Source organism: Rhamphochromis sp. 'chilingali', assembly GCF_963969265.1.
Source record: "Rhamphochromis sp. 'chilingali' genome assembly, chromosome: 17".
Lineage (NCBI taxonomy): Eukaryota > Metazoa > Chordata > Actinopteri > Cichliformes > Cichlidae > Rhamphochromis > Rhamphochromis sp. 'chilingali'.
In genome coordinates, this window is record NC_137944.1 from 28,422,104 (window position 1) to 28,446,407 (window position 24,304).

Genomic DNA, 24,304 nt, shown 5'->3' on the forward strand with positions numbered 1-24,304 from the left:
CGGGGAGAAACAGACAGAGACGTTGAGGGAGATCTAAAAAACATGTTCATCTCCTGTGGATTGACAATGACTGGAAAGGCTTCCCTTCTGGAGAGCTTCCCGAAGTGAGGAGACAGAGTGGGATTGAGAAAACAGACAAACGCGCAGATTTTAGTGTTAGTCACGTTAACTATTTTTAAAGTTTGTCAGCGCTGCTTACGTAAAGATATTCTTTTCACTGAGAACTTCCTGTATGACGAGCTGTTTTTCTTCTCTTTTCTGTTTATAGGGAGGTTTCTTTGCCATATTGTTTATAAATCTTATGTTTGAATCATAATACCACACACCAGTCTCTGTGTGTGTGTGTGTGTGTGTGTGTGTGTGTGTGTGTGTGTGTGTGTGTGTGTGTGTGTGTGCACTTCCCATAACTCTACACCTTGCATCTGTACCAGATTATCTTGAAGCTTTCAGAATGCTGTTTACATTTATTAACTCTCAGATTTCATTTTGTTTTTAGAATGAAAGTAGACCATTTATGCTTCCCTTCATTTCTCTCATACCTGTATCTTTACAGTGACTGAACATATCCAAAGTTGAATAATTAATTAACTATATGTAGAAGCAATCCCCTCGAGGCAAAAGCTAAGGCTTCGTTTCAGACAGTCTTTCTTACTTTTGGATCTTTATGATGTCAGTAGCACACAGCTCGGGCTGTGAGCACAGTGGCCCCACCCACAACTCTTTTGAGGGGCAACCAATCAGAAGAAAGTTATTTTAAAGGTAACAAGTGTTGTTTCAGACAGAGGATGAGCTGAGGGGAGGCCCAGTTGGAGATGATTGATGATTATTTTGAACTGTGAATCATGCAAAGCATCTCTAGTAGAGTCCAAGAAGAGAAATGTGGAGCCAGACATGAACATAATGAGCGTCCACAGAGAGAGTGAAAAATTTAGGTAACGAAAAATTTATTGTCATAAGCTGTCACTTTTTTCTCAGAAGTTTCATACTGTTCCTGTCAGTAAGTTATAAATATTTCACGTAGGAGGTTGTCGTATATTCCCCTTCTGTCTTCCTCTCATACCTTCATGTTTCATCTAGAACGGTCACGAGGATGAAGATTTGAATGATGAAGTAGTTGTTTTTTTTTTCATTTTGTTTTTTGTATAAGTGCTTACTTATACTAATTATTGTATTGTGGGCTTTCTTTCTATGATAATGTAATATTTACACTGGGTTTTTAAAGTACTAAAGAGACCGTGTAGGGAAAATTTACTTGAAATGGAATTAAAATATTTTACCAGTGAAAAAAGACAAACATACAACAAGTAATAGCAAGGTTTTATGATATATGTTGAGTTGCACGCAACAAGGTTGCACGAAGAGACGTATTAAGTGTCATCTGGAAGACAAGTCGAACCTGTTGATGTATCTGCAGCATTCACAGGCTGCGTTGCATTGTTTCCTTTTTTCTTTTCTGGTTTGCAGCTCGTCAGAAATGTTCTTTCCATCCCTTTGAAGTCATTTCAACCACTTACATTTACATGTGTATATTGACTGTAGCATAAACATTATGCATTATTAAGCACTGTGTGGCTAATGGCAGCAGAAACCATGTCAGATGTTTGATATTTAGCAGAAATAATAAGTGATCTTTTAAATGTCTAACAGAGCAGGTTTAAAAAGAAAACTTTGCTCTAATAGCTCAGAATAGCTCAGCCCCAGTTCCACATTCTTACTTACAGCAGGTGCACTGAAAAATTGACTAAATTAGTACAAGCAGAGCCTGTATTGTAAAAACAGTATTTGAGACAGGCTTCTGATTGTTGAAGAGTTTGAAAATATGTCTCCAGAAGTGACAGCTCAGCTCTCAGTTGAGCCCCTCTCAGGTTTCCCTCGAGTTATTACTAAAGTGACAGCACACTCTATCTCAGCCTTTTTTGTTGGTTTTTCTTGGATGATAGTCCGTCTGTTTCATATGAAGGAGTTCTGTGGAAACATTTGGTAACTTTTATTTTGTGTTTAGAGTTAAAGTTGAAATAATGAGCGTAAACTTGACACTCGAAGATTCAAATCGTCTGAGAGGAATTTGTAGCCCTATTACTCATTCGAAACGAATGTTATCGCTTCTTCCTGGAGAGCAGCAACCCTGAAACTCTAATGCTAAGTGTCAGGCATGTGCAGCAGCTATAAGAAAAATGAAAGTGAGATCAAACAGAGCAGAGAGAGGTCTCCGGCTCTCCAGTCAGTGCCAAGCTGCACCTCCTCCATCTGTGCCACCTTACAACTCCCGTCTACTCAAACACCGAGCGTCCCGTCCGTCTCCACTGAGCTGTCTGCTCCATTCAAACGCTCCACTTGTCAAACTGCAGGCATCATGTTGAGCGACACTGAGTCAATTTTCTTCAAAAAAAATTTGGCCATGGCTGACTTTTTCTTTCTTTTAAAGTAAAGTTTTCAATTTCACAGCCCTTTAATGTCAATTTAGAGCCTTGTTAATGAGTCAGGGGTCTAAAGAAATCACAGCGGTTTCCCTCTGTCTAATAAATTGGTTGAAAATTATAGTTTTACTCACACCTCATTGGGCAAAATGACAAATCAAACCCGAGCTTTTTTTAGCAGGCCTGTGTTTCCAGCAGTTCACATGATGCCTCGTTTTATTGCCTGATGGGAAAACCTTTTTTATTGTGGCAGCTAAACAGAAGAAAACGCACATTACCAGAAAAGAAGAGAAAAAAGTACCAGTACCGTTTAACAATCATTATATGGGGATAGCGGAAAGATTCCTATGAGAACAGAAGAAATGAGAGGTTTGAAAGTCGAGGCGAGTTGTCAGTTTCCAGCCGCGCATTAACGAGCCAACCAGCTGCTCGAGCATGTTGGGATTCCACACAGCGATGAAGTCAAGCTTTCTCTCATCCACCAAAGATGTCGCTCATCTCTTTGGTATGACTGCTTTTCTTTTTTTTTTTCAGGATTGCATCAGATTTCTCTCTGTGCGATTTTGCTGTCTCGAAGTCTGTCCCCGGTTTGTTAGACCGAGGATATGAGCTCATGAGCCGTGGGTCAGACAGTGTGACGTTCGTGATATCCTCCGCTCTCCGGAGCTGTTTTATACATCACTGATGTAACCGATAATAATAACAACACTCATTGCATTTCTTCATTTCTGCTGGGAGCCAAGTAGGTGGGTTATTTTCTGAACCGTCGTTGCTAAGTCTTTCTCTCTTTCCTGTCCTTTCTTTTAGACGGTCACCACATCTGGGAGACTGAGGCCAAGGTTGAGAGAGACGCCTCGAAGCCTGTAAGTGATACATGTGACACAGTGATTGTGACAAAGCTGATCTCATTTCAGGATTAAAGCGCTGTGTAAAGAGCAGCTGTTCCCAATCATTTATCTGAACTCGATGCCAAAATGTTTAGTCTTCGCATCTGAAAAACAATCTAACGTCTAAATTAAGAGAGCCGAGAGCGACTGGAGCCCCACTCAGTGTGATGAAGAACAACCTGCCTTAGCAACAACAACGCATTTGTTTTTTTTTATTGAATCACAAATCTGCTGTAAACTTATACATAATTAGATGGGAAGTTCAAGAAGTCTTTAAAATTTGTAAACTATTCTAGTCATTCATCTACTAGCTTAGCATAAACCTGTAAGGAAAGGCAAAATAACCCAACCCCTTAGCTAATACTACAAAAAGAATGTGTGTTCATTATTCAACTGTTATACTTTTTATATCTGATCTCTTATTTATTTACAAGAAATATTTTACAGGGCTGGAAGAAACTAAGAGGGCACTTACCAAACACTTCCTGTCTCTGTACTGGACACACTTTTGCCTTCACAACTGCCTTAATTCCTCAGTTTTTCATAGCATAGATTCAACAAGGGGCTGAAAACATTCCTCATATATTTTTGGTCCATAATGACACGACAGCATCGCACAGTTCCTGCACATTCACGACATGAATCTGTTGTTCCACCACGTGTCAAGGTTGCTCTATTGGATTGAGATCTGGTGACTGTGGAGGCAATTTGAGTGCAGTAAACTCAATGTCATGTTCAAGACACCAGTTTGAGATTATTTGAGTTTTGTGACATGGTTTGTTTATCCTGCTCAAAGCAGGCATCAGAAGTTGGATACACTGTGGTCGTAAAAAGATTGACAAGGCCACTAACAATGTTCAGGTGTTTATGTGACACTCCTGAAGTGTGTCGAGAAAACATCCCCCACATCATTACACCAGCCTGATGATTGTTACCAGACAGGATGGATCCATGCTTTCATGTTGTGATGAGTCTGTGTGAAGTGCAGCCTTGGCTTCCTATTCTTAGCTGACAGGAGTGGCAGCCGGTGTGGTCTTCTTCTGCTGTAGCCCATCTGCTGCAAGGTTTCACATTCAGAGATGATCTTCTGCTTACTTTGGTTGTAACTAGTGGTTATTTGAGTTACTTTTGCCTTCCTGAGATCTCAAAGCAGTCTGGCAGTTCTCCTCAGACTTCTGGCATTAACCAGAAGGCATTTTTTCACCCAGAGAACTGCTGCTCATCAGATATTGTCTGGTTTTCAAGCCATTCTCTGCACTAGATGCAGTAGATCAGCAGTTTCTCAAATGGCAGCAACAATGATGCGATTGAGAGTCACTTAAATCATCTCAGCAGATCACCTTGACCATGTCTACATGTCTATTTGTGCTGATGGTATGTGATTGGTTGATTACACATTTACATTAACAAGCAACCAAACAGGTGTACCTAATGAAATGCCTAATGAAGTATCAATACCAGCGTTGCCTTTTGTTCTGAATCAGTAAACTGTGACTGTAACAACAGCGCTGATTTCCTCAACCCAGGACAGAAGCTTCAGTGTTGTGTTTGAAATGTGTGGAAAAGGTGTTCAAAAGTTCAGCCCTCCACCTGTGGGGGTTTGAGCCTGGCAGTGTATCCTGTCTTGCGCTCAGACAGCTGAGGGAAAGACAGAGCCAGAGACGTGGTGGGAGTCTGGGAGATAGACGAGGGGATTAGAGCGTGTATAAATGTGAAGCTCTGCACCTGCTCCCAGTGTCTTCCCTCTGCAAAACACAGACACACACTCACTTAGAGTGGCTGCTGGGGCACATCTGTCTGCTTGAATAGACAAAGGGCCTCCCTCTCTCCGTCCCTCCCCACTCAGTCCAGTCTGCTGGATTGGTCCCATTTCAAACACTGATGCTGCTTTGGCCAAGTTTAATCTCAGGCCAAACAACGAATCCAGAATACGTCACCTGAACAGACTGATCTGCCCCAATGAGCGCAGATCTGGGAAGACGAGGGATGATTACGTTTTCTTTTTAAGAATTACTTATAATTAGATACAGATTTCTCATATAAACCTAGATAGATGGTCTTGACGCACTCACTTAGGGAGTCCAAAAATGCTCCTCTATGCTCAATTTGTCACATTTTTTTCCTTCCCACTGTTTGCATGATAGGAACCAGTTTTATTATATTAAACCTCCCAGACCTTGTTTTGAGATTTTCTTTTGCTTTTTGTGTTTGTTTTAACTCAATTTGCAATTTTATGATATAACACACAAAATGCAGGCATAAAACTTTCAGAAATATTTGAATGACTTCAATTACATGTGACACCAGTGGAATCCTGCAAATACAGCTGCCTAACCGGGACACAGTTTACACAGTCCAAATGAGGAACCCTTTCCTGAAATTTAATTGCTATTTCTCTGAAGGGCCGATGGATTTCAGGGAGTAAGAAAAGTAGAAAAGCCTCATCTGGCTCCACTTAGCTTTACAGTGGTAGTGATTTAATATAACGTGTGTCAGCTCTCACCTGTACATGTCAGGCCCGGCCGTCCTCCGAAGCTCAGTTTTGCAGACGGATGACTTCCTCCCTGACTACTGAGCAGCGCCTCCAACACACTCGGTCATATATATTCCCACACACATGCACAGAAACACACACATGGGGCTCATGTGTCCACAGGCTGAACCCAGGAGTGTGGTCACTTCTGGCCTTCACTCTCAGCAGGAAGCTCTGCTGGGGAAATAAACTATCTGGACACTCCCAGGTTCAATTTATTCACTTTGACTGAGTTATTCATTGTGCAAACAACCAGAGTTCCCTCTAACCTTACTTCATGGCCTCTTTGTGGCTTTCGGATGACAACCAGATTTTTACATTGTATCTGCCGCCCCTTAAATTTAAGCTACAATATAGTGGAAGGGACTGCAGCCTGGATTTTGTGTTCCCCTTTCCCCCTTCTAATGGCCAACAGGGGGTGACACACATGTTGCCAAAATAATCAGATTGTGTAGCTGTCAGGGTTTACCTGTGATTGTCAAATTGGCACAGACGGGCATGTAGTGTTCTCAGTTTCTTTGTCACAACTACCTCTTCAATATGACAAACAAGAGAAGTAAAGCCACAGTGACGACTTCCCCCTTTTATATGTACTAATTAAGAAGTTTAAGTGCAAATGCAAAGCTATAAGCTAATTAAATGGATATTTAAATAGATGGTGTGTTTTTAATGACAGAACTTGTTCTGTGTTGCAGAATTCGCTTCTTGTTGAAATCCCTCCCTACCGAAACCAAAGACTGTCCACTCCCGTCCACGTGAACTTCTACATCTGCAATGGCAAGAGGAAAAGAAGCCAGTACCAGCGCTTCACCTACGTCCCTGCCACCGGTAAACTTGTCTTTATAGTCTGCAATTTATAGGTTTGGTCATCGCTGTCCTTCATAAAATGTTAAACTCCTTTCATATGTTTGCTGTTACAGTGAGTCCATAGTGTGGTGGCTTACACATTTTTTTAGCCATACAAAAAGTTCTCTGGTTCAATTTCAGGGGGAGCTCCAAATCCCTGTAGGCTCGTAAGAGCCAAATCAAGCTACCTACATATACTCTTACAGTGAGGGATGCTCACTGCTCATAAAACGATGCTCATAAAAATGGCTAAAGTTCAAAATAGTCTGTCAGTCTATGTTCACTCTTAGCCAGAAGCTTTGTTTCAAGTTGCCTTTTTCTACTCCTGAATCTGGTTGTGAGCACACAAGCCCCACCCACCTGCTGTCAATGTTTAGAGGAGCAGCCAATCAGAAGAAAATCACTTAAAACATTTATCTCAAAGCTTTTCCGGACCCTTTTTACTAACAATAAAAAGTGTGAGCACCACAGCATTAGAAAAAATGTCAATTTTTTTTTGATTCATTAAACATCTTTTTTGTAGTGGCTCTATACCTCACAAATGAGGTCCAAATCATGAGAACTACCATCTTAAAGGGAGGGGGAAGGGATCTAAAGCAACTTGTTTTAGCCTGAACATGAACTCTGGATGAATTTATTTTGAATCAGCAAAATATTCTCTGTGAATGGACATTAGCATAGTGGATCCACTTTATGTTGTAACTTCTTTTTCAGCAAATTTTGATGTGATGAAGCTGCAAAAAAAGGGAAAATATAGTGTGAATAAGGTAAAAACTGTCTTCAGATATATGTTAAGCTGGGGGTCAATAGTATCACTCACCATTTAGTCTTGTTCATGTTTTAATAATTAAAAAAAAACAGCTGCTTTCATTATCATTTAGTGTAGAGTTGAGTTTTTGCTAATTTAACAAAACAGTCCCGTCAGCTTGAAACCCAAATAGTCAAACCATTTTGGTCACAAAGTAAAATAAAATATACATATATAACCCTCCATTAATCTCCAGACTTTTGGTTAATTTTTTGTTTTTGACTTTTTTGTCACCATGCCAGCCCCTCACTACTCTCAGTCTGCTCTTTTCCTTCCACATCACAGACTAATTAGAAACATTTTCGCTGGGATTTTACTTCTGAAGACGAGAACAAACAGTTTGTATTCCCCCCTTGTCTGGTGGTTTTCTAGGGAGGAACAAAGCAACGCTATTATTCCTCCATTGTAAAAAGAAATCCATAAAATCTGTTCTTTTCCATACCTGTTGCTGCATGAATGCTGAGGCAACTGGACACACGAGGGTGGGGAAAGGGGCATGGGAAAAACATGTTATTTGAATAGAGAGCCTTTTGCCAAGCTAAATATAAACATTGACCCACCAACTGAAATGTAAAAACCACTGCTAATTGCACTCCAGGCTTGGAGTGAAAATCCAGTGGGTGGTTCAAAGCTGCGATTCAGCTGAACTGGCCCGGCCCTGTACGTGGGCGACGGATTGCCCCGCCGTGAAAGTGGAGCATTGTCCTCGGGCTGCAGAGTGTAAGGGAGTGGACAGACTGTGGGACAGCAAGTGTGGTCAGTGTCTCCTAGAAGGTGAAAGCTTTTAAGGCAGCAAGCCAGCAGGCTGAACAATATAATCTGCCAGTCTTCTAGAAAGGGAGAAAATCATTGAGAAAGTTTAAACAAATGGACAGACTGAGTAAAAACACAGCTGGAAAAAATGATCAAGGCCTCAGTTCCTCAATGAGATGTCTGGACAGAATGCAGTCATTTCCCAATCTTTTCAGCCTGATGGTTAATTGAAAATAATACAAAGACAACCTTTCAGATGTTGAGGCTCAATTGTTTTATTGTTTGCTAAAAAAAAATACTCGTTTTGAATTTGATTACAGCAATTTGTTTAAGAAAAGGAGGACTGAGGGAGGTCTTTGCTGCACTTTTGAAAGTAAAAGTTCCCCATTTTTCCTAAATATGGGATTTTCGCCTCAGGTGTTTTCTTTGTCATTGTTTTTTGTTTCATAAAGCGCCAAATGCCAAACTAGGACTGGATGAGCACCAGTTTGGTACCCGCACTCTTTTGCTATGGAGTTGTGCCATTGTAACGTGAGCAGGCTGACAGTTAAATGATGTAGCATTAATGAAGCCTTCACAGACGTGCGAGTAAGATGGACCCCCGATGTCATCACTGATCCTCGAAGGGTATTGTGTCAGTGTTTTCCAAAAACAACCTAAGATTTTGAAGTTTTCCCCTTCACCCAAGTTAATCTAAAAAGAGAAGGCAGCAGCATTTATGGGTTTTTCTTTTTATATCTGTTCTTCACATCTGACCTGACGATCACAACCATTCACTATTTGGCGTTGTTTTCAGCATCGTCTTTGACTGAAATCTGGAGTTTTCTACAGATTCTTTGGATCATTTGATGTTAGTATGAACGCAGATGATGAAAGGTTTAGATTGAAAAGCTTATTCTCATGTAGTCTTTCACAGTATCTATATTTTGAAAAGCAGTTTTTACACATCGCTAACATGTTGTGGGCTGTGTAGAGCTTTTTTTAGCATTACAACCCTTTTCCAGTCTTTTGTCGTCCTCCAACATTTTTAAATGCATTGCTGACGTCAAATTCAAAATGCGCGTGATTTTTTTTTTTCAATCACATTTCTAAATTTGATGCGTTTAAGCGAAATAATCAATTAAAGAAATCTGTAAATCGTTTTGTTCCGCTCTGATTTACGCCTCAGGTTCTTTGCTTCTGTTTTGAAGAAATCACATCTGTACCTTTTTCTCTTTTTTTCATCAACAGCAGGTGTTTCAACAGCTCACACAAAAACAACAGATTTATTTTGGGACACGTAGTACACATGGTTGATCTTCTCACTCCGGAAACCCAAGGGCAGGCTCTCTTTTCTGGCAAAACAAACTATTTGCACTTCTTCTGCACCCTTCTTTGCACATGCATGCATCTACCCTCCACAAGCAGGCAGACACACTTCCTCCAAACAGACCCAAAATAGGGGTGCGTTTGCTATTTTAGTCGTGCGGTTTGTGTAACTATCTCATTGCAGTTCCTCTTTTACAGTTGTTGACAGGCGAGGCTTCACCATGCATGACACGTCCTAGTTTCACTCCTTTTAATCTAATTAGCCTTTTTATTTAGCTCGGGAACTCCCTCTAAGATTAAAAATATCTTTTTAAAGAGACATCCCCGAGAAAGATGCAGAATTACATAAAATCAGTAGACAGTCGGCAAATCAAACAAGCGTGACAAGAACAAGAAGAATAAAGCATGGGTTATTAACCCCTGGAGGGTCTTAGAAAAATGCATACACTATCGGTCTTAGAGCCACAAATCGACCCTAAGACTCTCCAGGGGTTAAGTATTTCAGCTTCTATTTCAAGCACATGCTTCATATTATGATCTAAAATATGCTCGGCAGAAAAAAAGTAGAAGAAATAGATCCAGTTTGATGATGCAGTGATGCAGTTCAGGGTCAAAGCTGTGCTGTCGTGTGCTTGTAACCGCACTGAAACGCTTGTTATATAAGATTGATGTGGTGTCATTGGCTGCAGCTGATTGATGGCCCGCATTTTGAAACTTTGTGTCCAATATGTTTCGCTGTGAAATCTGGACGGATGGCCAAGATGACAGCGACTGAAAACAAGACGTGGCTCATTTGAACTCAGCGTTGGTCCTCCGCAATCCTCCGACACCCCAAAGACCCAATTTCATGTGTTTGCGTTCAGTTAAACTCTTGCTTTGTCTCGGTGAGGAGGCAGTAATTTTCTTTGAAATTACTGAACCCTGCTGAGCACGAAGCTGCTGCTGCTGCTGCTGCAACATATATCATATCGCACATGTACTGTAGTGGATATTAGCACCAGAACAGGATCCAAAGAAAACAGGGCTTTTATTATAGAAGCAGCCAGATTTTTCTCGTGTTGATGACTCATCCCTTTTTTTACTTCTTTTTTCTACTTTTGTGAATGTTTTCTGTTGGGTGGGGGAGCTCAGGCCCTAACACAGAGACTCATTGATGAGAGTGTTTGTTTGGCAGTGTGTATCCTAGCCACAAACCCACTCACTAACTCACTCGCTCACTCACACTTGCAGGATGGTTGGAATATGTGTTTACTCATTTAGCTTTTCCTTCTGTTTTCCTTCAGTTCCAACAATAAAGACGGAGCCTCGCGATGACTATGATGCTCCTCTGATGTGCACCCAACATGGCCCTGGCTTGTCCTTACTCCCAAAGCCATATTACCCCTCACAAGTCATGGCCCCGATGATGACCTCTGACCTCAGGCCATGTGTTGTTGGCGGGCCTTATTCAGCCAGCCAGCAGAAACTTGCAGCCAAGCCCTCCTCCTCCTCACCTCCGAGCACCAGCCCTAAACAGCACGATCTCCCACCCTCACCCTTCTCAAAATGCCTCCCTGCGAGCCCGGCCGTCCAACAGCCGGGCTCGCAGTCCCCGATCCCGCACGTCTCTATCATTCAGGAGACTCCCGGGCGCTACCAGCCACCCAACCTCTACTCGCCCAGCAGCTGCTCCTCCTCCCCAACCTCGCAGGCCTCCAGCCCGACTGACGCCCCCTTTTCTCCAACCCACTGCATGACACCAGCGCAGCCAGTGAGCGGCAGCACAAGCCCAGCCGCTCAGCAGCACCCCAAAGTGCCAGAGAGGGCTCGCTCTTCCCTGCAGGAGGATGGCAGTCCCTCGCCACTGGCTGTCAGCATCAAACAAGAACCACAAGAGCTGGACCAGATGTACCTTGATGATGGTGAGACTTTTTTTACTTTTACAAGACAGAATTTAAATACTTCTAATCCACTGCATGGAAAAAATTATAGAGCGAAATCCCCATCGAGCCCCCTAATTGATGAAACAATATGGTTTTTATTACCCTCCAGCACAAAACGACCGTACTATATCTCCAGGCACTGATAGCATTTTTGATTATCATATGACTCACTTATCACTTTTGCCAGGAAATTTTTGGCCATCAAATCACAACTTAGAAGTTTTTTCCTCTTTTTTTTGTGTGGAAATCCTCTGACTCATAGTCATTTAAAAGAACAGTTAAACATTTGTGGAAAATGTTTGTTTGCTTTGTTGCTGAGACTTAAGAGATAAGATTGATCTCATTTGTCTTTGGTAAATACAAAGTCATAGCAAGTGGAGGATTTAGGGTTTTATCATAGTAAGGAGAGGGGAAGCGTGGGAAACTACTAGCATGGAAACCTGGAAGCACAAAATCCTCCAAGCACATCTAAAGTGCACTGACTACACCTTCTTTGTCTTATAGGTTGTTGAAATAAAACATTTGAGCTTCAGTAATAAAACTTATAGTGTAGCGCTACACCCAAGATCCAGAATGTGTTTCAAAAAATGACTGGTAGTCTCTGTGTGTTAATTAGAGCTTTTCAGACTCAGATCTACATGCCTAAGATGCATGCAGTCAAAAATATGTGGCACAACCAGCAACATGTGTGTGTGTGTACTCGTTTAGCTTTGCTTTTATGCTATTACCGGTAGCTTAAGCTACAGTTGCACTAGCAAAAACAGTGGTTGAAACCGCAACGCGATCAAAATTATAGTGACCATGTGCAATCAACTTGTAATGGCCCTGCTTGAAGTGGTCAGGGATGGGGAACTGGTCTGTGATGACTCCCAGTCAGTTTCACTCTTCAAAGCAGCATTGGTGTATCAGAACAGCGATAAAATGGGGATAAATTGGCAATAAGGCGGTGACAGTCTGCTTCAATCATTTTTTTAATTAACAGGGTCAAGTTGGCACTTACATGCAATCTGTTTACAGTTAACTGTGGTAAATCTCAAATCTGTTGCAACACTGCCGAGGTGGACTCAACAACAGTGGGCTGAGCAGAATCTGATGATGTGAAGACTCCACCGACACACTCCACCGTATTAGGGAATAGCTTAATAAAGCTGTTCCCTAATACTTTAAGTGTCGTGGAGTCTTCATGTCATCAGATCTTTGTCTTCTCCATGCATCTTGGAAGTAGGTGAAGTTTTGCCAGAAACATTTGTTGCAGACTGAGCAGAATCCACACATCAGGCATGACTCTCAGTAACAACTTGGGCCTGATCCAAATGAGGCACATTTATAAACTTGTAAACAAACAGATGCTGTAAGTAAATTTCATTAATGACCAGCACTCTACCAGCAGCTCAGGGAGTGAATGTTGTACTCGCTGTAAGCGCAGGTTTTAGTCATGTTTCTCTCTCTGACAAGAGTGAGGCTGAAGAATGAATGTTTATGATATAAGGGTGAAATCTTCTGTTAGAAATTGTTGGCGGCCATGTGAGGTCCTGAGAACTGAGACTCAGGTGGAGCGTGGGATTTATCCAGAGATAAGGTGCTTTATTACAAAGCTTTAATATGTTACGCATACATTTGCTGGTTATGCATCTGCTACTGTCGCTCCTGTCACTGGCCGATGGAGAGGAGCAGCCACACCCTTGAATGAAAAGCTCAACCCTAACCTCACCGCCGCATCACTCACATTTAGAGCAACTTAAAACACGTTACATGTTACGAGTGATTTTCACATATTTGTTAGGTCTAAAAGTCAGAAAGTCTGCTGCTGATTTCAGTAAATAGAACAAGATGCCTCCTTTCCTGTACAGGGTAAACAGAAACAAATCCCTCATCAAAGCAAACTGGTTTCTGAGGAATTTTCTCAGTGTAATATTTCGTAAACTGGCAGCATTTTGTGCTGTTGCATTTTGACATTATTTCAAATTAAATGTTTAGGTTAAGGGGCAGTAGATAGGAGGTTTCATTCAGCTTTTAACTTTGAGTTTTTGAAGAGGAAACTGTGAGATTGGGAATATTAATATTAATTTAACGAACTTAGCACACTGTAACATTCTGACAATATTCTAACAGATCAATTAATAACTGAGTTCTTTCTGACATTTGTAATACCGCCTATCAAGTAAAGTAAGATAAAGAAACACGAACGCTGCTGTGTGTGCGGGTCTCAGTGTGGAAACCTCCTCTGTTCAGTATAAAAAGGAAAACCAGATGTATCCTTGTTCCTGCCTCCTTCCAATGCTCCGTTAAGTTCAGCTCAGTTCTGCTCTATTTCAGTAAAATCCCAGCATTACTGCAGAGCAGGAATACGTGTGCCTCGGCTCTAAACACTCAGAGTCAGCCCTGAGTAAAGAGTTTTGGAGCTGCGCCCACAACTTTGAACCATCCAGCCGTGCCAATTACGTACTTGTTCTGATAACATCTCTGTCTTTTATTCCAAATAAATAACCACCGGTAACTCTCACACACATATCGGGGGCAAAATAAAGCCTTCTTTTCAGTGTTAAATTTAGCACAATTTACAGTAAATTTTCCACCACAAACCTCAGTAACTTAGGCTTGTGTGATTCCTTACTCTGTGTCCTCACTTGGAGAAATAAATGACTGAGCAGAGCAGCTTCTCACAGCCGCAGATTGACTCCGACTGAGTCAGTGAGTTGGCATTTTGTCTGCCATTTATAGAGTTGATGGCGATTAATTGCAGACCTTTGCCTGCATTTGATTGCAGTCGGAATGAGTCAGAGAGCTGTGCAAACGAGCTGGCCCCAGTGTTTTCTGGCATTTTCAACTCCTCACTGCAGGCATGTCATGTGCCTGCCTGCTTCAAGTCCTCCACCATAATCCCTGTCCCCAAGAAACCTAGGATCACTGGACTAAATGACTACAGACCCGTGGCTCTGACATCTGTGGTCATGAAGTCTTTTGAGCGCCTAGTTCTCTCCCATCTCAGGACCCTCACGGCCCCCCTCCTGGACCCCCTGCAGTTTGCATATAGAGCCAACAGGTCTGTAGACGACGCCATCAACATGGCCCTACACTTCATCCTGCAGCATCTGGACTCCCCAGGAACCTACGCCAGGATCCTGTTTGTGGACTTCAGCTCTGCCTTCAACACCATCCTTCCAGACCATCTCCGAGACAAGCTTTCCCAGATGAATGTGCCTGATCCCATCTGCCGGTGGATCACTGACTTCCTGACGGACAGGAAGCAGCATGTGAGGCTGGGAAAGAATGTCTCGGACTCCCGGACCATCAGCACCGGCTCCCCTCAGGGCTGTGTTCTTTCTCCTCTGCTCTTCTCCCTGTACACCAACTACTGCACCTCCACCCACCAGTCTGTCAAGCTAATCAAGTTTGCAGATGACACCACCGTTATTGGACTCATCTCGGACGGGGACGAGTCTGCCTACAGGAGGGAGGTTGAACGTCTGGTGTCCTGGTGCAGCCACAACAACCTGGTGCTGAATGCCCAGAAGACAGTGGAGATTATTGTGGACTTCAGGAAGCACACAGCCCCACTCCCCCCCATCATCCTGACTGACACCCCCATCACCTCTGTGGACTCATTCCGCTTCCTGGGTACCACCATCACCCAGGACCTGAAGTGGGAGCCCACCATCACCTCCGTCATCAAGAAAGCCCAGCAGAGGATGTACTTCCTGAGGCAGCTGAAGAAATTCAACCTGCCAACACGGACGATGATGCAGTTCTACACTGCAATCATCGAGTCCATCCTCACCTCCTCCATCACCGTGTGGTACGCTGGAGCCACTATCAGGGACAAACAGAGACTGCAGCGTGTTGTGCGCTCTGCTGAGAAGGTGATTGGCTGCAGACTCCCATCTTTGCAGGACCTGTACACCTCCAGGACACTGGGGCGTGCAGCTCGGATCTCAGCTGACCCTTCTCACCCTGGACACAGTCTGTTTGACCTGCTCCCCTCAGGCAGGAGGCTCCGGTCCATTCGCACCAGAGCCTCTCGCCATAAGAACAGTTTCTTCCCCTCTGCTGTTGGACACATGAACAATAACCATATGACTGTACCCGCCACTAACACATGACCCTACGCTGTGTCACTGCATCATTCTATGTTTGGCACTGATCACCACCTGCACTCATGTATATATCTTTCAACGTAGCACTCTTAATTCTTATTCTCATGTATATATCTCATGTATATCTCATGCACATATCTTTCCACGTAGCACTTTTAATTCTTATCCCTACTTTTATTTTTTTCCATGTCTATTTAAGTGCTATTTATGACAGCATGTTTGCACTGAAGCACCGCAGCAATTTCCTAATGTTGTAAACCTGCTCAACATTTGGCAATAAACCCCATTCTGATTCTGATTCTGAGAGAGACGGGTTGCCTCCTTCCACACAACCTTGCATGCAATCGCCTTGTGACAAAACAATTGGTCAACCAGAGGACAAGGATGCTGCACGCATCTGATCAGTTTGTCAGTGCAGCTATTTCCAATCAGTCCCACATGATTGGAAGCATTTTATTTTATTGATGTTTATTTGTTTATTTGTATTATTTTTCATTTTGCTGACCTGTTTTTCCTCTAGCGTGACTGGGGCCTTAGCTTAGCTGCAGAGAAGGTAGAAGTCATACGAGACAAAGAACATTTTTGTAGCGAAGTGAAACAGTGTTAAAAATAATGACAATGATCAACAGCAGCCATTGTTAGTGCTTTTTTTAATCTGTGATGGATTTTTTTTATGCTTCTTCCTCTTCACAATTAACTATATTGATCTCTGTTTAAGCCAAATCTGCATTTGATGGTCTACACACAGCTGACTTACAAGAACGTCTCTGTTAGCCTCTGAGTTGCTTGAATTCCTTTAATCCCTTATTTCTCAGCCAAAGAGCTTTGCAGCAGACAACATCAGGACAAAAATCTTCTATTATCAGTTCACATCACAGTAAAAATGCACTTAAGCCTTTTCGGCACGTGGCCTTTATAACCACGTTTCTGTTACACGAGCTTAATTTTGCAATGTGCTCTGAACTGCACTGAACTGGAAGTCCCCACTTATCTGGGAGTATATTCAGAGTGACATTCTTACATTCATTTACTTAACCGATTAGCCAACTTATGGTGGCAGGGGTGTTTGAGTCAATCACAGCTGTCATAGGGTACACCCCAGACAGGGTGTTAGTCCATCACAGGACACGTCTACCCCAGAGGAAATCCATACAGCCACACAGACAGCATGTATAGTCAACACAGAAAGGCAGTAGAGCTGTCCACTGCAGCAGCGTGCTACTGCATGCAATCACTGACATGCACTGGCTTCTTCTCAAGGTCCCCTCACGTGGTGTAAAACTGCACTTTGTCAATCCTCAGTACAGCCCAAAAAACATCCACCAATGGCCCCACAGATACATTTAGCCAAACCCAGCTATTTTTCTTTGGGTAATCAGTACAAAACTGAAGTGTAATAAGTTTTTATGTCCACTACAAAACATCCTGCTTATATGTCTACAAAAAATAAAAGAAATCCAAATTTCAGATCCACGTATCAGCGTCGAAATTATGAAAGAAATATTTAAATTCTCACTTTGGGCAGTACTTCCGCACTGTTACAGCTTGTGTCAGTTACAGCCTGCTGAGGCAGTAGATGGTAGTGGGAGTGACGAGACGGTGTGCCAAGATGTTTATCACTGCTGTTGCAATGCTTTAAAGTATTTCTTTCTTCGCTGCCTAAGCTCTGGTGGTCTGGAATTTGATATAATTGACTTTAAACACAGAATAAGACGATTCGGCTCAAACCTCACTGAAAAAATAAATGCCCTTTTTGCATCGCCCTTTATTTATGTCACAGAAGGCAGGATTTTAGTAGCACTAACTCTGTGATCTCACTGCTCTGGCCCTCTGCGCTCACCACTGAGGTTTTGGGGGCTTTGTGCGCTGCATTGTGGTGATTGGAAATAAATTGGATAAGTGATCTTCCTCGGGGCAGAAAAAAACCCCAGTTTGTGGCTGTGTGTAAGGTCCACAGCGGAAAGAGTTCAGTAGATGAAGAAACACTAACCAGCAGCTATCAGCAGACGGAGCAGCGCAGCTTTGATCCATCACCAGAGCCCCCGCTGAATCGTCTGGCCGAGCTTTGTGATGATGGAGAGTGAGATGCTGTTGTTGGGCCTCAGATTGCGGCGCTCAGACTGTTCTCATGCCACTTCCTCCGAACAGTCTGGATAAATACATTATCACTTCTTTACCCCGTCTGCGGTAATATTTGGCAGGCTGGAGCTCCAGATTTGATTTGTTAATGTGCTTTTTTTCAGGTTCTAACGTTCCAGCCAGGTGTAGTTAATGAAATCAAAGTATTTAACTACGCCATCACAGTCATAATGGATATTCCTGAAGGGTATCCTTGTTAGACGTGTTTTCGCTGGCAAATTGAGGGAAATTTTGCTAAACATTCCTTCGTTATTGTGGCTTCTCACTTCATTAAACCTTTGGCATGGTTTGATACAGCTTTACGGCCTCGCTCAGGTGTGATGTCGAGCGTGCTTGTTAAACCACAGACATCCGTATCTGAGGCTTTTTTGCTCATACAGAGTCCTTTCTGAAATATGATCGCGGGTAGATTTTATTTTTTTTAGTATGTAACGAGTAGTCTTTGCTCAATTTGATTTAATTTCACAGAAATTTAAACACTTATCCTGTTAAACAGCCACACTATGCTTCATTTTTAACTGAAAGTGGCACAGGTGGTTTTCGTCTCCCTCTTCCACTGGTACTGTTTTCGTCTTGTTATCCGTGTTTGCACAGCCTCTAATATTCATCAGGACCCCCCTCTGCTGCGCATTTTTTCACACCGTCCCCCGAGAGGCCACAAACATATCTGTTCGTGGAAAGTCTGACTCGCGTAGTCTGGAGCCAAAGGTACAGTATAGGCTGCAGGGTGCTGCTGAGGGAGATGGAGGTCTGCCACACTGCTATAAAACTTGCTGACTGGAGAGGTTTGCATGCTTCCCTTTAGCTCAGAATGAGTCTGGATGAGGTGGCGAAAGCCATACGTTATACTGCACAGTAGTGTGTCCAACACTTTTGTCAGTGGTGAGGTAACACGAGCAAAGCATTTGAGCCCGATGTGAGCCAGCGCATTATGAAATGCTTTTTATGGCGTGTTGTGGCTTGTTAGATGTCAGAAATGTACAATTGATGACCAGAGATTTAGGCTATCAGAGGAAAAATATTTTGGAATAAATCTGTGAGTCATACCTGACTCTGTTAAATCACTCAGATTTTATACAGTAAAAGGCAGTTTTACAAATTTTATTATGTTTAGAAGGAATTGTTAGCTTTCTTTTTATTTGTTTGTGCTCTATTCACCAATATTCACATCTGCCATGTGTTACTCATTGCTCATTTACTGGTGCGTCATTAAACTCAATAAAAAGCACACACAAAATATGCTGTAATGCAGTGGAAAAGTCCCAGGGTAAAGATTTATCTTAATTATGTAAAGTTTGGTGCAGCGGTTAATACTGTCGCCTGCAAAACTGCACCTTTCCTCGTCGTGTGGAGTGAGTGCCCTGGTGTCCTTCTGCAGTCCAGAAACAGTTTATTAGATTACCAGGTGATTCTATGCACTGAATACCTGCCTGAGGTGATGGAGACGAGTGAAATAGATGTAGAGACTACTTTACGAATTTGGTAGGGCAGTTATAATTGAAGAGGCGGTCTTTACGGTCTAAAAAGTTGCTGGGAATCAGTGTGTGTGACAGAAGAAGCATTGAAGCTACAGTGTAAAAGACACTGGATTTACATATGTGTCCTTTTGATGAGCTTTTAGGTTAAAGCACTGTATGAATGCAGTCTATTTGCTGCTGTAATTGCTTTTTCTCTCCTTTGCCTAAGTTATACTGAAAGATGAATCCAACCTTTTTTCTGTCTCGTGTGCAGAGACAAACTAACATTTATTGATCGGCACTAAATGCAAAGTGCAGCTGAGGTTTAGAGGAATGTTATTGGTTTTACAGATACTTGGATTTAGATACCAGAAAAACGAATCTTTGTGACTTTGCTGGATAAGATAAGATAAGATAAGATAACCTTTATTAGTCCCACACGTGGGAAATTTGTTTTGTCACAGCAGGAAGTGGACAGTGCAAAAGTTATGAGGCAAAAATTAGAATACAATAAGAATAAATACAGTACACAACTGTACAGAATAGAATAAAATAAAATACTATATACAGTTTGGGTCAGACCTCTGTACTCCTTGTCGTCCCCATCAGTGATGAGGCCGACTATTGCAGAGTCATCAGAGAACATGGTGAGAGATCACCATGTTATTAAAATTCACCCCGATAGCATCAATCTCCTCCTTCCTGAGACATTTTCACTAAAAAACAAAAATATCAACCTCACGGTGACAGTAGATAAAAAGTCAGGCCATCACCGGAGTCTGTTAGACTCTTCCTACGAGGGCCATAACTGCCTGCAAGAAATCTACAGGCGATCTGTCCAAGAGCTCTTGAGATATTTCAGTCTGGACAGACCGACAGAGCGGCTCTGGCGTCCTCCGAGGCTGCTGCTGGCATGGCTAAAGACGATTCCACATTTGAACTAACAACATTTGGCGAAAATGTCGACAACCAAAATTTGACAAAGGATATAAATACAAGATCACGGTTTCCTCTCCCTTTCTGTAATTCTATTTTATTTAGACATAAAAAGTTTCCAGTAATCTATTGTTCAGACATTTTTAAATAATACCTGAGTTTAAAAGAAAAACTTGGCTGAATCTGTGGTGAACTAAAGAACCGCTCTGTGGGACTGACTTGCAGTAACCCAGTAGGAGCCTCATAATGTGGGCCAAGAACATCTTGTGGCTTGTGGCCTGGATTTGACGTGGCAGTAAACTGGGGGAGGGTTCGTGGTGTTTTCTGCCCCCCAACTTTTTTTTTCTCATTGTATCAGCGCAACTCTCCAAGCTGACGTATTCCCTTCGTTCAGCGAGGCTGCTGGATATCTCGCTGCCGGATCGCCTCGTCTGTAGCCTTGTATTATTACAGGCTGGTTCGTGTTGGCAGCTTCCAGCCTTTAATGAGGCAAACAGCGCTGTCCTGCTAATTGTTTGGGAGTTCCTTGGGGTTTCCTGGTTGGAGAGCCGGGCTATATCAGTCCGATCCAGCTGCTGTCAGCCACCATGGGAGAGGAAACCAGTTCCTGGATTACTTCATATCAAACCCCAACATCCACGCTCTACAGCAGATGTAACGCTTGATAAAAATTGCCTCAGTATCTTCCGTTAAATCATATTCATATTGATGATTATCTTTGAGTTTGGGTTAGAGTTAGATGCATGAACATGCCGGTAAAAGTATTTATTATTTAAAATAAACTCCTGATCTTAATCAAAAGATTAAGTTGTTGTCATGTGAAAATTTGAAAAATGAAAACTTGAGTAATTCAGTGACGACTGAACCAAAGCAGCATCTGCTGATAATGAACATGTGATAAGACTGAAAGCCTCAAGGCAGCTACTGAACAGAGCTCGTGTTTATTTTAGAGCCTGCCCAATACTCCAAGTTGTGGCTGATGCTAGTGCCTATATTGATTTTTGGAACCCAAAAATGATCCATCAATATGTCAGCTGATATTCTTTTTAGACACTCGAGCCGGGCCTGCTGTTGTCAGTTAGTCAGAGCATGTTTTGGCATTTGTTAGGACCCAGACGCTCCTCCCCATAGCTCCTCCTTCAGCTGCTACAGGGAAAATCGAGGCCTCTCAAAGTCAGTTGGCAGACATAATCCGTCCATCGTGTCCTGGATTTGTCTTGGGCTTGTCTCCTAGTTGGAGAATCTCAAAACATCTCACCTAGAAGGCATCCAAGATTCATTCTAATCAGATTCTTGAACCACCTCAACATACTCTGTTAGAGAACAACCCCTCGTGAATGAATGAATGAATTAGTCACTCATTTCAGCTGCTCCTTAATCACTCCTGGTTTCTAGTCGTACACTATTCACAGTTTAAGTCCATAGGTGAGGGACGAACAATAGTAAAGGTGACCAAACCATCAGTTTGTGTCCCCCACCTTACAAAGAAATCCCTAACTTGAAATCCTCCTTTCAATGCAGAGCAGAAAATTGGCCTTTTCCACCCGAGAAAACTTATTTCACAAGCTGCCGTGAGTTTCACTCGGTAACCCTGTCTGCCCTGTTGTTAACTTAATCTGCTGCAAATAACCCACAGTCACTGCACTGATGAGTATATGCCCATACTGCTACAGGCTATCTTTAATAGACCAACATATCAAATATATTAACCACTATAATGCTTCAATTCAATTTCTTTGATTTCTTCCACGAAAATCTTGTTTAGCAACCTCCCTTTCCAGATTATGGCGTAAAAACAAATTTAGTTCCCTCAAAGTTTTGATCAAAACCACATATTTATTTCCTTTTGTGAAATAAAATAAGGGCAGATGTTACCATGCGTCTCTGTGTGTTTGTGGACTTGTTTGAAGCGTCTCTGTCGCTCAGCTCTCTTAAGCAAATCAATGTGACCCACATGACACAGATGTCACACTAGTGCTGGGCCTATTTTTAGAGCTTTGTTGTAAACACACTTAGAGATCGATAGATTGACTTTATTTTTTCTTTCAATTAGACCCTCCACATCAAATGTGACACCACAACGAAAAGTAGGCCATGGTAACAGGCACATAAACAGTACATGCCGTGGCCTCACTGAGGCAAAAGATAAATTTTTACTGCCTGCCCTTCCTTTGTTTCATATCAGAATAAACTGAATTATGTCTTTTTTACTGTTTCAGTCTCATGTGAAAGCCATTGAGCCAGATGTGGCGCATGATGATGCGTAAGAAAAATATCTGCACGGCATAATTCATCCATGATTTGGATAGTTACCGGACAGGTGATGACATGATGTGGAGGCCTGACGATGTCTTGATGTCCTAAATTTACAGCCGGCGGCCTGGCTCGACGCGCGCGTTGAGAAGTCGGTGTAATAACGTGCCCCTGAGGCCTGAACTCGGCTGTTATATCCTTCCACCTCCAGATGCACAGAAGGTCAAAGCCAGATCAAATAGAGGAGAGGAGGTCAGTCGGTTCAGTCGGGCCAGGAGAGCACACATGGCGGTGGAGCGACAGACTGTAGGAGGGTGGAGATGAGGTTTGGGAGTTTATTTCTTCAGGTTCAAGTATGTCTTCTGGTAACACCGGTCTCACATTCGCATGAGTGGTGGCAGTACGCTGTCCTGGTGACGCACGCCAAAAGCATCTCGCCTTACCATATGCACACAAGAACAGACCGTTCTGATTCTACTGTTACAACAACAGAACCTGAAGCTAAATTCTGGAGAGTTTAGATTGCGTGCAGCCAAGTCAAGCCTCCTTCAAGACGATTTCATGACCTCAGCTGCAAGATGGAGTCCACTGCACAAGAAGTCACTGCCAGTTTGCACTGATGAATCATTAGAGGCTTTGCAACGAATTTCAAATGAAGCACGAATAAAAGTAGCCGATGATTAGCTGTAGGTTTATTTTCCAGTCTTTTTCCTACATTTGCTGAGGTGATCAACTTGTCAACGTTGTTTAAGCACCAAAACTGTGCTGCTGTTATTGCGCAATGTTCGGCTATGTCGTTGATTTAAATTGTTGCCGCCGCAGTCATAATTTTCACGATGCCAAGCAGGTCTGACAAATGGTTCAATTTTCAAGGATAAGTAGAAAATCCTTAAATTTGAAAAGTTGTAGTCAGCAATATTCTGAGTGAAGAAAAATGCCTTGATTTATTATTTGAACTTCAGCACGTCATCCTGACCACATGCCTAAATGCACTGAGTTGAGTTTCTGCTTGACTGGCTGATTAGTTATTTGTGTTAATGAGCAGCAGAACAGATGTTCTTAATAAAGTGTGTGTATTTTCATTTTTATGGATCCGCTAATTCATTAACTGGCAAATCATTTCAGCCCCGTTCATCAGCATGCAGCTAAAACCTAAAAGGTTCCTTTGCAGCCTTCTGTTTAATGTCTGCAAGATGATTTTGGTACGAAAGTGAAAGATTAGATCAAATACCTTTGACCTAGAAGAAGAGGAAATGCGAAGATTTTACCTCTAATTTTACATTTTAATAATGCCGGGGAAGCTTGTCGACAGGAAGTGATTTAAAGCACCTGCTGCCTTGCCTCCTTGCCTTTCACCGACTTTGTTTCTTATGAGGACACATTGCTGTGAATCTCAGCCTCATATTTGCATAATAGCTTCAGTGTGTCCATGTGTTTCTGTGCTACGAGCAGGAGTTACCGCTGCTGTGCTGTAGATATCAAACATGCCAAACAGATCTCATTGTTCCTTTATTAATCGCAGTCCGTCAGCGAGCCAAGCACATTTACTTCATGTCTAGACGAGCGTAACGTATCTCTCTGTAATTGTAAACAGCTTCGGTGAGAATCTAGATGATTTTGGCGTTTTGGTACGAAGGTTTTGCATCCACACATTTAGGTGATTATGACACACTTTTATTATTTTGTTTTTCACCATGACAGCCTCCCACGCACACTGATTCCTTTTTGGTGGGTATGTGTGTATGCTGACATTGAGCAACACATGCAACCCATTATATTTTTGCGATAGGAAGTGTGGGGTATTTCTGGTAGGAAGTGTCCGTGCCAGTGCTGGGTCACTGAGGAAAGAGCTGCTCTGTTGCCTGCAATGAAAATAGATGGTTTTAAGAAGGAAAAAAAACCATCTTCCATTGTGTGTGTGCGTTGGGGGGGGGGGGAGGCTGCTGCTCTG

At 42.5% G+C, this 24,304-nt stretch overlaps 1 protein-coding gene across 2 annotated transcripts in view; it reads left to right on the forward strand.

Moving 5' to 3' along the window:
- Nucleotides 1-24,304, forward strand: part of nfatc1 (nuclear factor of activated T cells 1) — a 52,471-nt gene that overhangs the window by 23,571 nt on the left and 4,596 nt on the right. For both annotated transcript variants that reach the window (XM_080862679.1, XM_080862680.1), the window contains exons 8-10: nt 3,225-3,280; nt 6,533-6,665; nt 10,836-11,453. In XM_080862679.1, the coding sequence (XP_080718805.1) occupies nt 3,225-3,280; nt 6,533-6,665; nt 10,836-11,453 (807 nt within the window). The remainder of the gene's footprint in view (nt 1-3,224; nt 3,281-6,532; nt 6,666-10,835; nt 11,454-24,304) is intronic.